At 38.8% G+C, this 15826-nt stretch overlaps 4 protein-coding genes and 1 long non-coding RNA gene across 5 annotated transcripts; 3 read left to right on the forward strand and 2 right to left on the reverse strand.

The window, feature by feature from the left end:
• The first annotated feature begins 540 nt into the window (after window positions 1-540).
• On the forward strand, window positions 541-1363 carry LOC120415268 (nuclear cap-binding protein subunit 2). The gene is made up of 2 exons (XM_039576738.2): window positions 541-744; window positions 804-1363. The coding sequence occupies exons 1-2, from the start codon at window positions 685-687 to the stop codon at window positions 1224-1226; spliced, it is 483 nt and encodes a 160-aa protein (XP_039432672.1). The 5' UTR covers window positions 541-684; the 3' UTR covers window positions 1227-1363.
• LOC120414061 (uncharacterized) lies at window positions 1299-2001 on the reverse strand. Its single transcript, XM_039575085.2, has 2 exons — window positions 1849-2001; window positions 1299-1787 (listed from the first exon to the last, which is right to left on the reverse strand). The coding sequence occupies exon 2, from the start codon at window positions 1638-1640 to the stop codon at window positions 1359-1361; it is 282 nt and encodes a 93-aa protein (XP_039431019.2). The 5' UTR covers window positions 1641-1787; window positions 1849-2001; the 3' UTR covers window positions 1299-1358.
• A 202-nt stretch (window positions 2002-2203) lies between these two features.
• LOC120413661 (uncharacterized) lies at window positions 2204-3832 on the forward strand. The gene is made up of 2 exons (XR_005604961.2): window positions 2204-2576; window positions 3205-3832. It is a non-coding gene; the product is annotated as an uncharacterized LOC120413661 (long non-coding RNA).
• Window positions 3833-8014: 4182 nt separating this feature from the next.
• Window positions 8015-9164, forward strand: LOC120414438 (deoxyhypusine hydroxylase). Its single transcript, XM_039575626.2, has 2 exons — window positions 8015-8399; window positions 8463-9164. Exons 1-2 carry the CDS (start codon window positions 8120-8122, stop codon window positions 9089-9091), a joined length of 909 nt encoding a protein of 302 aa, XP_039431560.1. The 5' UTR covers window positions 8015-8119; the 3' UTR covers window positions 9092-9164.
• LOC120414429 (BRCA1-associated protein) lies at window positions 9155-14917 on the reverse strand. The gene is made up of 4 exons (XM_039575616.2): window positions 14711-14917; window positions 14340-14628; window positions 13257-14231; window positions 9155-9579 (listed from the first exon to the last, which is right to left on the reverse strand). Exons 1-4 carry the CDS (start codon window positions 14796-14798, stop codon window positions 9303-9305), a joined length of 1629 nt encoding a protein of 542 aa, XP_039431550.1. The 5' UTR covers window positions 14799-14917; the 3' UTR covers window positions 9155-9302.
• Window positions 14918-15826: the final 909 nt, after the last annotated feature.

Consider the following 15826-nt stretch of genomic DNA (forward strand, 5'->3'; position numbering starts at 1 on the left):
AAAAGCATGCAGGCTGACGTTTCTGAAAACAAATCTAGAGTTTTTTAAGGTCATATAAACATATAGGGCAGCGAATGACCAAGAAGGTTAAAGCTGCCAGAAATAAATAAATTAACAACAACAACATATAAACATATGAAACACAAAAGATTATCCAGATTTTTAAGCGAAGATGGCGTTACGAATGGTGCACGCCCAAAATGTCAAAATCGCGCAGTGGTACCAACACAATACCAACATTAGAAAAAAAAGTGTGACTGTCATGCCATGGCACAATTTTTTTTTTGTGCAGGCAAATATTTAAAAGTTTGTTTGTTTGTTTCTCGTAGTTTAATACGTCCTTAAGTCTGATGCTTTTCTCTAAAAAAATCTTCGCTTTTTCCGAGGCTTTTTCTCATGAATTTAATTGAAAAATTCAATAGATAGAGCCTTATTTTTAAAAGTCCTATCGTGTGTTTTCTTTCCGTGTCTCTACCTGTTTCAACGTAATAATTTTGGTTTCAACCATCAATTAATGCAAGTGGCGCTGCAATCGCCAGCAAACTTTTTGACAGTTCAGGCAAGCCACCAAAAAACTTCAGTCAGAAACGGTAAACAAACGCGGCTTGACCGAATAAAAATTTCCAAAAAATCGTGTAAATTTGGTCAAATTTGCCAGAGTTTTGCTGTCCGATCTCAGCGGAAATGACCTCCGTGCACACTCCGTCGGTTGCGCTCAGCAAGTACCGGGACCAACATTTTAAGGTGAGTTGCTTCCACTTTCTTCAACGAGAGCGAAATTTCTAGAAAGCGACCTCCTCCAGGGCTCCCGACACGAGCAGGAACGCCTCCTGCGGAACTCATCCACGCTGTACATCGGCAACCTGAGCTTCTACACCACGGAGGAGCAGATTCACGAGCTGTTTTCGCGCTGTGGCGACATCCGGCGCATCGTGATGGGACTGGACAAGTTCAAGAAGACCCCGTGCGGCTTTTGCTTCGTGGAGTATTACGCGCGGATAGATTCCGAGTACGCGATGCGGTACATCAACGGAACCCGGCTTGACGATCGGATCGTGCGCGTTGACTGGGACGCGGGCTTCGTCGAGGGACGGCAGTACGGGCGGGGAAAAACGGGCGGACAGGTGCGCGACGAGTACCGCCAGGATCACGATCTGGGTCGCGGAGGTTACGGAAAGATGGTCGCGATGGGACAGCTTGGGGCGCCGAACATGCGCGAAAGCTAAACGGACCTTCTACCGCGGTTGTTGTGGCCAGGGAGGTTCGGATTATTTTCAATTTATAACGGTATCATAGACTTACGATTAAATGTAAAATATATAAGATTTTCAATGAAATAAACGAGGCACCTACTTGCTTTAAAGTTCAGTCTTTGCTCCTCCCGACAGCTGCGGTCCCTTTTTGATGTTGGCTTTCTTCTTCTTCTTGGCCTCCTTACTCTTGGAAGATTCGTTGGCACGTTCCCGGTAGGGATTCACGTAACTGTCCGTTCGCTTACCCTCGTCAATTTCCTGCTCCAAAAGTCCCAACATTTCCAGCGATTTCTGGTCCAGGATGTTAACGAAGCTGCGCGTGTACTCGAGTGCCCGGATCAAAAGGTCACGCCATCCATCGACGCCCTTCAGTATCCGGTAGGACATGTCCGGAAAGTGTAGCACGAGCTCGCCGAAGAAGCACGTGTTTTCCAGATATCGCGCCAAGGAATCGACCAACTCGGGGTTCTTTGGAAGCGCGGAACCCTCGGCTAGGTCGTTGTTGCGCAAGTTTTCTCCGTCCTCTTGGATGACCTGGAATTTACGGAAATGATTAGTTCGACAAGCTAAAAAATTAAAAAAAGCGAAACATTACCCGGATAATTTCCTTCAAGGCAAGCTTCAGCAGATCGAATCTCTTGGCATAGTCTTCTGTTGAGAGAAGATGCTTCACCACCAATTTGTGTTCTTCGCGCTTCCGCACAAAAATGTTGGAATCTTAGGGTTTTGTGTTAAGGACAACTTTCAAATCCCTTAAACCTTAATCATTTTATGTTTTTTAGGTAGATTTTGATCTTTTCTATGTAGCTTAAGGATTGTTTGACCGAGCCACGTAGCCCAGTGGTAACGCTTCCGCCTCGTAAGCGGTAGATCTGGGTTCAAATCCCGGCTCGGACCAACACAACTGGTGATCTTTTCCCTTCTGGAATCGATTGCTTAGTAAAGGGAAGGTAGTGTATCGTCACAAACTGGACCTTATCACGACACCTTAGGGAGGCGACCTATGGAATGTTAACATTAACCTTAACATGTTAACATTAATGGTACGTTCGTTTGAGGGCTAGTTCCGCACTGAGTGCCGCACTCAGAGCTGTCAAAGTGTTTGTTTGAAGAAACTAGCGCTGGTGCCGCACGAGTTTTGCCTCCATCTTGGAACTGAAAGTGCGAGTGCCGCACTCGATTTTATTCTAGTTTCGTGCGAGTTTCTCGCACACCAACAAACGATGTTTGTAAACATCGAAATCAGCTGTTCGTTGTTTTCGATTTGTTCGCGTGTGAATGGTGGAAAATTGGACAAATTGGATTGCGGTTATCAAAATTCCGGTAAGTATCTTTTTAATTATCATGGTTCCGGTTTTAATGACCACGGAATCGGTTCGGGGAGTATGCTTCTTGGACTTCCAGATGGTTTTGCCGATTCTGTGAACATCCGGAGAAGTTCCCTGCGCAAGAGGGATGATGATTCTTGACCTTTCGGATGATTTTTGCCGGCTCTGTGAGCATCCGGAAAGAGTTCCCTGCGCAAGAAGGAGGATGATTTTTGGCCTTCCGGATGGGGTTTGTCGATTCCGTGGCCATTCTGAAGGTTTCCCTGCGTAAGAGTGACGATGCTTCATGACCTTCCGGAAGGGTTTTCCCGGTTCTGTGACCATCCGGAAGGAATTCCCTGCGCAAGAGGGATGATGTTTCTTGGCCTTCCGGATGATTTTTGCTGAGTCTGTCACCATTCGGAAGGAGTTCTTTGCGTAAAAGGGAGGAAGTTTTTTGGCCTTCCGAAAATGTTTGCCCAGTTCCGTGGCCATTAAGAGATTGGGTTGAACTTCTGGATGTTTGTTTTTTCTTTTTTTTTTGCAAAGGAAAAGCTGTTATGTGAAAAATAAGATATCATTAAAATATTTTCCTGCTTTTTCTTTATGCACATCACCGTTTTACGGCACCTGTTGTGATTTAGATGCTTTGATGTCTCCCGATAACGACCAAGCAAGCAGCAGCGATTAATGCGGGAGCAAAGGCCGCGCCTTCATCAAATGTCTGCTCCAGGTGGAGCAAAGGCGCGCATCTGCGGAGTCCTCATCCTCATCAGCTAGGTCGACGAAGCCGCGGAAGAGAACTTTGCGCATGCCTTCATCAACAACGCGCGGATAGGCGACTACGTACCAAGCGGATCGCGCGGGCTGCTGGAGCACACTCTCACCATAGATCACTGCATCGGAGACATGTGATACATGTTTAGGTGAGTCCCATTTGTTTACTTCGCTGGTAGGATTTTTGAAGTTTCTTTCGGAATTCCAGATTCTTCGAAAAAAAAAACGCAAACGTCTGCTCGAGGCCAAGGACCAGATGGCCGAAAAGAAGGCTGCCGCCCGTGACGGGTTTGACGGGTTTGATTTGTACCTGGGTATGAATGATCACGATATCCTCCGCAACTTGCAGCGCAAGCTCAAATCGGTTATTCAACCGTCGCAAGCAGTACCCTTTGAAACTGGTGCTGTCCCCGATTCGTGAGTTGGACAAGCAAATCTTTAAATAGTCAAAGAAACGTCTTGTATGCGCGAAAAGGTGGACCTGTACAACATTCGCTTCCTCGTGCTGGAAGGGGCCAACCGTAGCTGGACTTGGGATTCGAGGGCCACCAGAAGAGTTGAATCGAGTGCTAATAATAAAATTGTGAAATAATTTGCTTTAAAATATATTCTTCTGCGTAAAATGACTTGTTTTAATTTATTCTTAACATAAATTAAATTTCACTGTTGAACAGCATTTTTCATTGTTAAATTTACAGGAAAAAGTCGTTGTGAAAGCACTGAGGAACCAACCCGCTGCGATTGCCATGCGGCGCGACACGTTCCAGATCAATTGATAATCACGGACATTCGCGGCGATTCCAACGAATCAGTGAATCAATAAGATTAGAAAAACTGTTCGTGTATTTTCTGAACTATATGGTGTAATGTTAGAGATCATTAAAAAAAATAAGAAAATAAACAAATCGACTGGATACTTCAAATATTTTGCGATAAGAAAGTCGACTTTCCCGCCCAGTCCAGCCAAACGTGGTCCCGGGATAATGCAGTAGGATAAACGGAATGAACTTGTCTTAACTCAATTGAGTTAAGTGTTCCGTCCATTACGTTTTCCATAGTACCTGATGGCAATATGTACCATGCGTCGCTGCAAATAAATCTACAATTTTGAAATTGAGGCAAAAATGCCAAGCATTCTAGGAACTACAATATATTTAAAAAAATTAAGGAAATCCAAATAAATGCATATTCTAAACAACGCAGAAAAAAATCCAAATTTACTCAATAACAAGATCCAAAATCCTATACTTCCTAAAACATTTAAAATAAAAAAAATGATAACTGAACAAACTCTGAAATTTCGAATTGTTCTAAAATTCCTAATATTTATAAAATTTATGAAATTTCTAAAACCATTAACATTTCTGAAATTCTAAAGATATCAAGAATTTTTTCAAAATATTTAAACTATAATTTTTTTTTAAATAATATATTATAAAAATTTTATAATTCAAACAAAAATTAGAAAATTGTTAAAAAAACAATTCAACATAAATTTCAAAAAAAAAATCTTTACATTTCTAAAATTCCATAATTTCCAAGAATTATAAAAAATCCTAAAATAATTTCCATTCTTAAAATTGCTACAGTATCCAAAATTCTTTAAACTCTTAAAATTCCTTGAATTAAAAACAAAACCTAAAGTTTCTTGAATAATTCCAAAAACAAAAAGAAATTTCTGAAATTCTAAAATAACATAAATTATTAAAATTCTCAAGCCAATTAAAATTCTTGTAAATATTAGGAAATGATTGATTTTTTAAAATTCCTAAAATGTCTAGATTTCTTAAAATTCCTAGGCTTCCAAAAAATTCAAGAAATTTCTAAAATTCTAAGACTCCAGAAATTCCTAAAATTCTCAAACTCTACAAATTTATAGGTTCTTAATATTCCCAAAAATTCCAAGCATTCAACATGATCTAAAAAATCCTGAAATTCTATTAACTCTTATAATTCGTAATGTTCCAGAAATAATCAAAATTTTAAAATTTCACATATTGTAAAAAATCTATGAATTCAGACATACCTAAAATATAGAAAAATATTTGAAATTCTTAAAAAAACATAAATTTCAAAAAAAAATTCTTTACATTTCTAAAATTCCATAATTTCCAAGAATTTTAAAAAAATCCTAAAATTATTTAGGTTCTTAAAATTCCTACAATATCCAAAATTCTTTAAACTCTTTAAATTCCTTGAATTAAAAACAAAAACTAAAATTTCTTGAATAATTCCAAAAACAAAAAGAAATTTCTGAAATTCTAAAATAACATAAATTATTAAAATTCTCAAGCCAATTAAAATTCCTGTAAATATTAGGAAATAAATGTTTTTTTTTAAATTCCTAAAATGTCTAGATTTCCTAAAATTCCTAGGCTTCCAAAAAATTCAAGAAATTTCTAAAATTCTAAGATTCCAGAAATTCCTAAAATTCTCAAACTCTACAAATTTCCTTAAATTTTATAGGTTCTTAATATTCCCAAAAATTCCAAGCATTCAACATGATCTAAAAAATCCTGAAATTCTATTCACTCTTATAATTCGTAATGTTCCAGAAATAATCAAAATTTTAAAATTTCAGATATTGTAAAAAATCTATGAATTCAGACATACCTAAAATAATAGAAAAATATTTGAAATTCTTAAAAAAACAATCATCAATTTGTAAAATTACAGAAATACCTGAAATAACATTAACTCTTAGAACTCCTGAAATTTTATTTAATAAATAAAAAAATCCAGCGAAAGGTTTGGAATTATAAGCAGTATTTTTTTTTGGGATAATAGAATTCAAGAGATTTCTGGAATCAAAGAACTTCAGAATATTAAAGTTTTTTTTTCTAATGGAGTTTTGTATTCCATGACCTATAAAATATTTAAGAAAATTTAGAAATTATGAATTAAAAAATCTGGAATTTAAGTTTTTTTTAATTTCTGGAATTTTAGGAGTTTTAAGAATTTTTAGATATTTTTGGGAATTCAGAAATTTTAGGTTATTTAGGAATTAAGAAATGTCTGTAAGTTTAGAATTTCAGGAATTTCTTTACTCAATTATTTTGTAGGATTGTTTTGAGGTATAGTTTTTGGAATTTTAGAGTTTTATGAATGATTAGAATTTAAAAATCTTCAGTAATTTATACCTTTTGGAAATTTCCAAAGTTTTTGGATTTAAAAAAAAATGTGATTTTAAAGAATCTGGAATTAAGATATGTTAGCGTTTTCGAATATTCTTCAATTATTGGAAATTATAGTTTTTTTGATAAATTTTAAATGCTGATGGAATTTTTATTCTGGATTTATAAATTTTGAGAATTTCTGTAATCTTTAAATTCCAAAAATTCTCAATCTAACTTTAATAAAAAATATGAATTTCCTGTGTTAAAATTTAATAAAATTCTAAAATTACAGAAATTCTTAAAATTCTAAAATATATTAATGACCTATATTTCATTCAATTGATATAATCATTAAAAAAATATTTTTTTTTAATTCTAAAATACTTTTTTTTAATTTTATTATTTTAAGAATATTTGAAGAACTTCAGGTTTATGGAATTTCGTTGGTAACTGTCACTCTTGCTAGTAAACCTGAAGCTCATTAGAGAACGGCCATCTCAAACCAAAAGTAAGCTCCAGGTTCTTACGAACCGCTTTCCGGGTTCCAATGATCGTTCCTGAGACAGGATACGAGACATACACCATTAATACCAGCACGAAGGTACGTTTAATTCGCAACGATCTCATTTTGACTGACGTTTTTTGAACCAAAACAAAACACCACGCACGCACACAAGCATAAAAACTGAGAGTAAAACTGGACCGTTCGTTTGAACCAAAACTGGCACTCGACGAGTGCGGCACTCAGTGCCGCACCGGCTCTTCAAACGAACGTACCAATAGCATGCTAAGGAAAATTTGATGCTTTTCGAGGGAAAACCGTTGATTCCGGAGACGTCGGATTGTTTGCCGATGCGCCGGGTCTAGGGACAACGAATCCATATGCTCTCTTCGGGAAAAGTGTTCTCCAGACCATTCCCCATAGGCCTGACCATACCAGAAGTTGGCGCGTGATTTTCCCAGACCTGTAGGAGCGTTTGAACAAAAAGTTCCAATTTCCCATAGTAATTCCCATGTAAACTTTAACCCTGATGCGCGCAGCCAGTTTACAACCAAATGAGCTGATATTTAGCATGAAAGTCCCTATGGGCATGCCCTACAAGGGGAACCATACTAAAACATGATCCGAGAACTTTTTGAAAAACGTACCCACCCTAATGTATACGTGAAGGTAGGTCTAGGAGGTCAAATTATTTTTATAATAACATAATTTACACGGACATAATTTTATTCTAAATATTTAAGTATCTGCTGAGATCGGCTTCCAAAGTAAATATTTCTAGACTTTTTTTTATAAGGTCCTATAACAAATGTAAACATTGAGTGTATCCCGCTTAATCCGATGGACATTGACATAAGGTGTGAAAGGGAGGGAAAGGGAGATTTCTTGAGTTGGGCCACTGCAAGAAATCAAATAAATAAACCTTATTTTCTAGAAAAAAAAAATTACAATCTCTGCAGAAAACAATAAGTTTAACAATCTCTGCAGAAAAATAGCAAAGAAATTTCGTTATAACTTTGCCCAACATCCCCTAAAAACCTAAATCGAAGCATTCCACGACGACTGGCATCACTCCGCCAAACGTCAGCTCTTCAAGCAAGATCGCGAAATTCAACATCAAAACACGCGTGTGACCAACCGCAAGCGGCAGTGAAAATCTGAATCATGGTCCAGATCGAAGAATCCAAAATCGCCGACATCGGCCGCGTCCTCAACGACAAGGACCGCCCACTGAAAGAGCGTTTCCGGGCGCTCTTCACGCTGAAGAACATCGGCGGACCGTCGGCACTGGCGAGCATCGAAAGCTGCTTCGACGATGAATCCGCACTGCTGAAGCACGAGCTGGCTTACTGCCTGGGCCAGATGCAGGACCGGGCGGCGATCCCGATACTGGCCAAGGTGCTCGAGGACGTCAAGCAGGAACCGATGGTGCGGCATGAGGCTGGTGAGTTGGTTCTGGACTTCTTGAACGCGTGAAATGGTTTGAAAATTGTTGATTTTTTTTTAGCGGAAGCTTTAGGGGCTATCGGAGCATCGGAGGTTGAGGACATCCTGGTCAAGTATTCAAAGGATCCCGTAGTGGAAGTGGCGGAAACGTGTGAAATCGCCCTGGGACGCGTACGTTGGCTACAGAACAAGGAGCAGGGCTTTGTCGATAACAACCCGTACGCGTCGGTTGATCCCACGCCACCGGCCGTTACAAACAGCGTGGAGGAACTGCAGCGAACGCTGTTGGACGAGACGGAGTCGCTGTTTAACCGGTATCGTGCCATGTTCAGTTTGAGAAATTTGCGAACGCAAGAATCGGTCCTGGCGCTGGCTTCCGGGCTGAAGGGCAAAAGTGCACTGTTCCGTCACGAGGTTGCCTTCGTGCTGGGCCAACTTCAGGAGGAGTGTAGCATACCGTTTCTGGCGGAAAACCTGCGCGACGCGTCGGAGAACGAAATGGTCCGGCACGAGTGTGCCGAGGCGTTGGGAGCGATAGCCACCGAGGAGTGCACCAAGATTTTGAACGAGTATCTGGCCGACGAGAAGCGCGTCGTCAAGGAAAGCTGCGAGGTGGCGCTGGACATGTGTGAGTACGAGAACAGTCCCGAGTTCCAGTACGCGGACACGCTGACGAAGGTGTCGCACTGAAGTGCGCGTTTGTTATTATTTACAGAGAATGGATTGTGATTCCGGAGAATACAGACACTGATGGAACGTTTAAGCCCGAAGAGTATATATTTTATCTTGTCCGTGGATAAGCAAATATCACAATCACAATTTGAAAAGAAGAAACAGCGCTACACAGCTAGAAACATGGAGTTGATTCATCAAAAGCCATAAAACACGTAGATAAAGCTCTTCACTTCTTCTTGGAGCGCCTCTTGGAAGAACCCTTGGGCACTTCCAGCGAGGCGCCCTCGATTTCCTCTTTCAATTCGGAGGCTTCGATTTTGTTCTTGGCCTCCAGGTAGAACATGAGATCACGTACTTGCTCTTTCAGCTCGGTTACCTCCTGCTCCTTTTCGGTGCACTTTTTCTCCAGCGCCGAAAATTTGCTCTGCCAGGAAGATTGGTTTGCTTGGAGAGTTTTGCCAAACTGTTGCTCCTCGGACAGCTCTTTCATGACGGTGGTCATCCTATGGGGGAAGCGTTTAGTTAGATCTAACTCTGTGGAAAAGTGGTGATTTTTGAACTCGATCGTAATAGTATTTCGCTCGTAATTTGTCGATAGTAAATTGGGAACCATCCTTAAATCACGCGGACACTTTTTTGAAAATCTTAGAACGTCAGACAAATCAAACACACCGCATTGATTATTCTGAGGTGTTTCCCGACGAAAAACTTAATAATATTAAATACAACATAAAGATTAATGTAAAACATGGCAATTTTGCCGAGCAGATTTACAACAAAAGTTTCGTAATTTCTCGATCTACTATTAACAAATTACGACGGATATTTGAGAGTTACGGAAATTGCTTTCCGCATAATTCGACGCCAACATTTCAAAAAGCATCATGTACAAACCATGCGTTTTGAGAAAAACGCATTTGAATGTTGAGCATCCATTTTCAATTCCTATTTGAATATAAATGGCAAATAAGATGTTCTAATGATAACAAACGATGAAAAACGTTGCTTTTATTGATACTTGATCATCCAAATTCAATAAAACATTATTTCCGTCGTTTTATTTGAGAAAAAAACAAACATAACTTCTTTTGAAATCACCAACGTCTATATCACCCTGCTGTCATTGAGGGGGACGCTTTGTTATGTTTCGTTTTTTTTCGCCGAATGTACATGGCGCTTTGTTCATGGTGCTTTTTTTTCGTCACGAGGTTCATGTAGTCTTTTGTTTGACAGGTTGACAGGGCTATATAAACAGGGACTGCTGATGGCAGAGATTTTGTTTATGTTACTTTATTTAAAATCATGATTAAACAGACTTTACTGAAGTAACTTTTGCTCATTTTTGGTGGAGAGGTAGCTTATTAGAAGTACTTTCAGATTATGCAATAACCCAGAAAGTGTCAAAATGTTCATGATGCCTTTTGAAATGTTACCGTCGAATTTCTCGATCTACTATTAAAATTACGACGGACATTTGACAAAATCTCGATACGTGTGCTAACCCTGTTAAAACATTTCAACTTCTTCAAAAATGTCAGAATTACTGAATTTTTTGAAATTTTTAAATAAGTTTCGAACACATATCGAGATTTTCTCAAATGTCAAGATGTCAAAACGTTCAAGAATTTTAAAAATTTTAACATAATTAAAATTAATTAAAAAAAATTGAGCTTTAAATTTTTGGAAAAGATTTAAAATTTTGAATTTATTTGTTAAGCTATTTCAAAATCTCTAAACATTTTAAATTTTTAAAAGTTTAAAAAAACCAAAAAATAATAATTTCTAAAATTACGAAATTTCAAGAAAAAAATCAGAATTTAAAAAAAAACTACCCCCATCCTCCTTCAAAAATGGCCCAAAAAATCAGGGGGCAAAAAAAAACATTAAAAAAATTAAATTGAAATTTAAGTGCAATCAGCTGAAGTCAATTGGGTCCTAAAATGAAGCTTAGATTGCTGGTATTATTGTTTACAGCGATAAAGCTTATTTTTCTGAGTACAATGACCCTTTGTACGACCACAAAGAGTTTAAAATGGATTTTTAAATCAATTTTGAAAAATTAACGTCGCGGTCCTTCTTGACAGAAAAGCTCCTACTTGACAGCTCGTTCCAAGGGGACCATAGTTGATCTATCGAAAAAATGTTGTCCTGCCAAAAAAAATTTTTGCATTAAAATGAAAAAAAGTTATCAGAAATGGGTTTTAATCGTGTTTTTTACCGTTGTACATAAAAATTGACATAGGGCTTTAGTACCCAATTTACAATGCATTCGCCTGTGTTTAGAATCATTTTAGCATGTTTAGGTTGATTTGAAAATTTAAGAATTTATTTTTGAAATTGTCGATGTATTTTTTAAACGAAATTGAATTTTATATTAAATTTTAATAGCTTCGTTTTCTTTCAATTTCTTTAATTATTTGATTTTTTTATTTTTATTTTGATGCTATTTTTTTTTAATTTTAGATTTTTAATTTTTTTTATTATAGTGATTTTTAAAAAACTGCAAAAAATCAAATTTCAACCGTTCGAAATTTGGAATCTCTGATTTTTTTAATGTTTCAACATTTTGGAATTTGCTGATAAAAGGGGCCATCCATAAACCAAGTGGCCAATAGCCAAGCTCCTTGGAAATAAATGTATTAACAATTCTTGAGTTTTTTTAAAGGATTTTTTCCTTTTTTTTTTGATTTTATTGTTTGTTAAAATCGCTTTGAGTCAAACTTATTCAAAAACATTCAAAAAACAAAAAAAAATCAAGTTTGTGTTTGCAGGGTGATCACTCAAATCCCATTTCTACCATCTAAAAAAAAATATTGGCAATTTTTGTAAACACAGTAACTTAACATCAAATTAAAAAAAAAAATCTTCATACATTGAAATTCATTATTATGATTCAGAGTAGAAACATAAACAAAAATTCCTTGAAAAAAAATCGAAAATTCAACAATACTTATAACTTTCTTGTTATTTTTTTTTAAATTGGCAAACGTACAGTCCGAAATTACCGAATTATCGAATTGGCAAACGTATAATTTTTGATACTTCGTTTCAACTGGAAATGGCAAAAAGTTAAAGATAACTGAATTTAAAATTTCATTCCTATTTTCCCACTTATTTTAAGCAAAATGTTTGAAGAGACAAATTTTTTAAACAATTTTGCAATAACTCAAAAATTCTTGGATTATTTTTTTGCGAAAACTGAAAATCAAGCTTTATATATAGAAGGTAATTTATTTACCCATACTCACTAAAAAAGTTCAAGGGCAACATTTGTAAAAAAATATATTTGAAATTACTTAATGAATTTAGTTAAACAATAAAAATATCTACAAAAAAAAAACCATTGCCAAACTCTAGTTGGAATCTGTTTTCAAATATTCAATATATGTGCAAAATGAAATAGAATCATAACTCTAAGCTGGGCATTAGGTTCTTTTTTTCGTTTTCATTAACTTTACATCTTGTTGACAAACAAAAATTAAAAGAGATCATTTGACTCATAAAAGATATTATGGAAATCTGTGTCAACTGCATAAAATATTTATAAAGATTTTGAATGTCTTAAACAGCTTTTCCATACTCAAATATATTGAAATAGTGAAAAGAACCTTAAATTTTAAGTAAGTTACTAAAGCAGAATTTTAATTTAATTTCATTTGAAAATTGTACAAAATTATTCAAGAGATAAAATTAATTTTGTAACAAGTAAATATGCTTGGAATTTCCGACTTTTCCCGACTTTTTGAAAAAAAAAATCATAAATTCCCGACTTTTTCCCGATTTTTGGCGGATTTTGGCCAATTCCCGACTTGAGTAGCCAACCTGGGCCAACCTGAGTCCTTTGCAGAAAAAAAACTCAAGAATTGTCCACAACGAGAGGCGGGAAGGTTCTGAAACTTCAAAAAAAAGTTTCCACGTGATTTATGGATTGAACCTTATCAAAGCTCCAAATAATCGAGTCTGCACGGAATTCATGTACGATCTTTTATCCCGTATCTAGACCCAGTCTCATGTACCTACTCTTATCGTTTCAATAAAAATAAACGAAAAAAGACTAATACAAATTCGATCGAAATTTGTCGATTAGTCGATGGTCGATCGAATTCATACTATCGGGAAATCTCGATCGCAATATTACGATTGAGTGCAATAATCACCACGAAAGTCTGTTGATACTTACTTCGCCGATAGCTGGTTCACTTTCTTCTCCAGCGTCGTTTTCTCCTTGCCCAGTGCTTGCAGTTTCCCTTCCAAGATGACATTCTTCTTTTTGATTTGCTCCGCTTCTTGAGCTAGCTTTTGCTTTTCGCCCACAATGCTCGACTCCATCCGGATCAGCTTGTCCTCGTAGTATTCTCGCTGGGCATCCAGCTGGGAGGTGAGCAGATAGGTGAACTCCAGCTGCATCGAGTCGATTTTCTCTTCTCCGTCGTTACCGGGAGACTGGGTCGCGACCAGTTTGCCGTCGGACTTGCTTTGTAGGAGCCGGTGAACGAAGTTGTCTCCGGCGTAATCCCAAACTCGATTCGTTCCCAGCTGGAGGGCGTAAGTGTGGTTGGTTGAGCGGTAATGGGACGCCGCGTGGCCTCCCTGATACCGACCACACCCGACGTGTCCGCAAATCAGACAAATCCAGAGCGCTTCCGTGCCTTCACACTCCATGCAGACGGAAGTTTCCGCGAGTTCTGGCGTTTGGATGCAACGACACACAGGGCAGGTCGAGTCGCCCCACTTTATGAGACAACCGGCGTGGAACGCGTGGTTGCACAGAATGGTCAACACGCCGTCGACGCTCTCGTCCATTCGCTCCAGGCAAACCGGACAGGTCGGCAGTTCGGTATGACCCTGCGGAGCCAGCCCGTCATCGCCAAACTCCACGCCGGACACCCAAACGGCGTGACACAGCGAGTCCGGCTCCAAGCTGTTGTACGGCGCCCCATTAAACGTCTGGTAGAATTCGACGGCCGCCTCAACGCAACGGAACTCCAACAGGACCATAAACTGATTGGGGGAACCGTCCCGTAGAATGCGCACATGCTGGATGACCGAGTGGCACGGCGCAATGAAGTTCAGGATGTCGTGACAGTTGAGCGACGACGGAACCGCAATCAGACAAATCGTCCGCGAAAGATCGTCCGTCCGATCGGCTCGTTCGCTGCAAAGGGTAGAAAGGCAGTTGTTAGCCAACAAGCAAACAAGACCACTGCGCAATGCCAAAAGAATTCGATGATGATCCCCGTTTACATAACACCGCACCACTCACTTCCGCTTGTACAGATGCAGGATGCCCTTGGTCACCTCGACGAACGGGTTGCCGGAAAAGAACGCAATCTCGCCCGGGAACTCCTGCGCGGACAGGGGCGGCGGCGGCGGCGTTTCGTCCATCGGGGTCTGCTCGCGGGAACTCTTCGGTAGCACCCCGCGCGATTCGTCCGAGTCCAGCCGGTTCCGGTAGGACTCGATGGTGATCTTCTTGGGCTTGCGTTGACCTCGCATGTCGCGCTGCAGTCGCGGGTTGGTCGGATGTTCCGTCGAGACGGCACCGGCCGAATCTAGCGAAAAGAAAGGGCGGGGAGGGTAAACGTTGTACAACCAGACGACAGCTGTTCGATCGATCGAACTAAGTCCTCTTACCATTGTCCCCGTCGGTGGCACTCATTGCGCCGTTTTCGTCGTCAACGATTTCGATTTTAAGCAAGCACGGCGAAACCAGTACAGACATTTAGAATGCTCATGCGGAAGTTATTATTTTTAGCCGAAATTCTACAGTTCAAACACGCAATTTAGCTTCGCGAGCCACAACAATCGTGAAATTTTCTTGCTTTAAACAAAAAAACTATCAACAAAGAACAAAAATATCGTGAAAATTGCATCTGCAAAAACAACAAACGCTGACGTTTGCCTGCGCAGTGACAGTTGGGAAGCAAGGTGGTGAAACTGAAGGTGGCGTTAGGGAAAATGCTTCTCGTTTGTCGCGGATAGGCCCTTTCGAAAAAAGGTGTTTGTTGTTGTTTTAAAAACACGTCAGTTTACGCGTGAAATTTGGAACTTTTCCTAAAAGTTTCATTTAAACAAGTTTTAAAAGTTTATTTAAAATGCTTTTAAACAAATGTTTGACAGTGATACTGGCAAGTTTTGTTATCGGAACGGTATCGGTTTCCGGAGGAGAAGTAGCTTCCAAAAACGCCGAAAACAAGCTGATAATAACTGATAAAATTTGTATCCTTTTGTTTTATATTTAAAAAAATATTATTTGTGTATGAAAAGTTACATTTCTGTATACTTAAATTTTGGAATTACGTTACAATCCTTAAAAAAAGTAAATCATTCCCAGTTCCTGAGGGGAACACCCTTGAAGAGTATCGGGGCCGGCATTTACAAAGCGGATTCAGTGGCAGTTTCATTCTCAACTTATGGTACGTTCGTTTGAAGAGCCGGTGCGGCACTGAGTGCCGCACTCGTCGAGTGCCAGTTTTGGTTCAAACGAACGGTCCAGTTTTACTCTCAGTTTTTATGCTTGTGTGCGTGCGTGGTGTTTTGTTTTGGTTCAAAAAACGTCAGTCAAAATGAGATCGTTGCGAATTAAACGTACCTTCGTGCTGGTATTAATGGTGTATGTCTCGTATCCTGTCTCAGGAACGATCATTGGAACCCGGAAAGCGGTTCGTAAGAACCTGGAGCTTACTTTTGGTTTGAGATGGCCGTTCTCTAATGAGCTTCAGGTTTACTAGCAAGAGTGACAGTTACCAA

Source organism: Culex pipiens, chromosome 3 (assembly GCF_016801865.2).
Source record: "Culex pipiens pallens isolate TS chromosome 3, TS_CPP_V2, whole genome shotgun sequence".
Classification (NCBI taxonomy): Eukaryota; Metazoa; Arthropoda; class Insecta; order Diptera; family Culicidae; genus Culex; species Culex pipiens.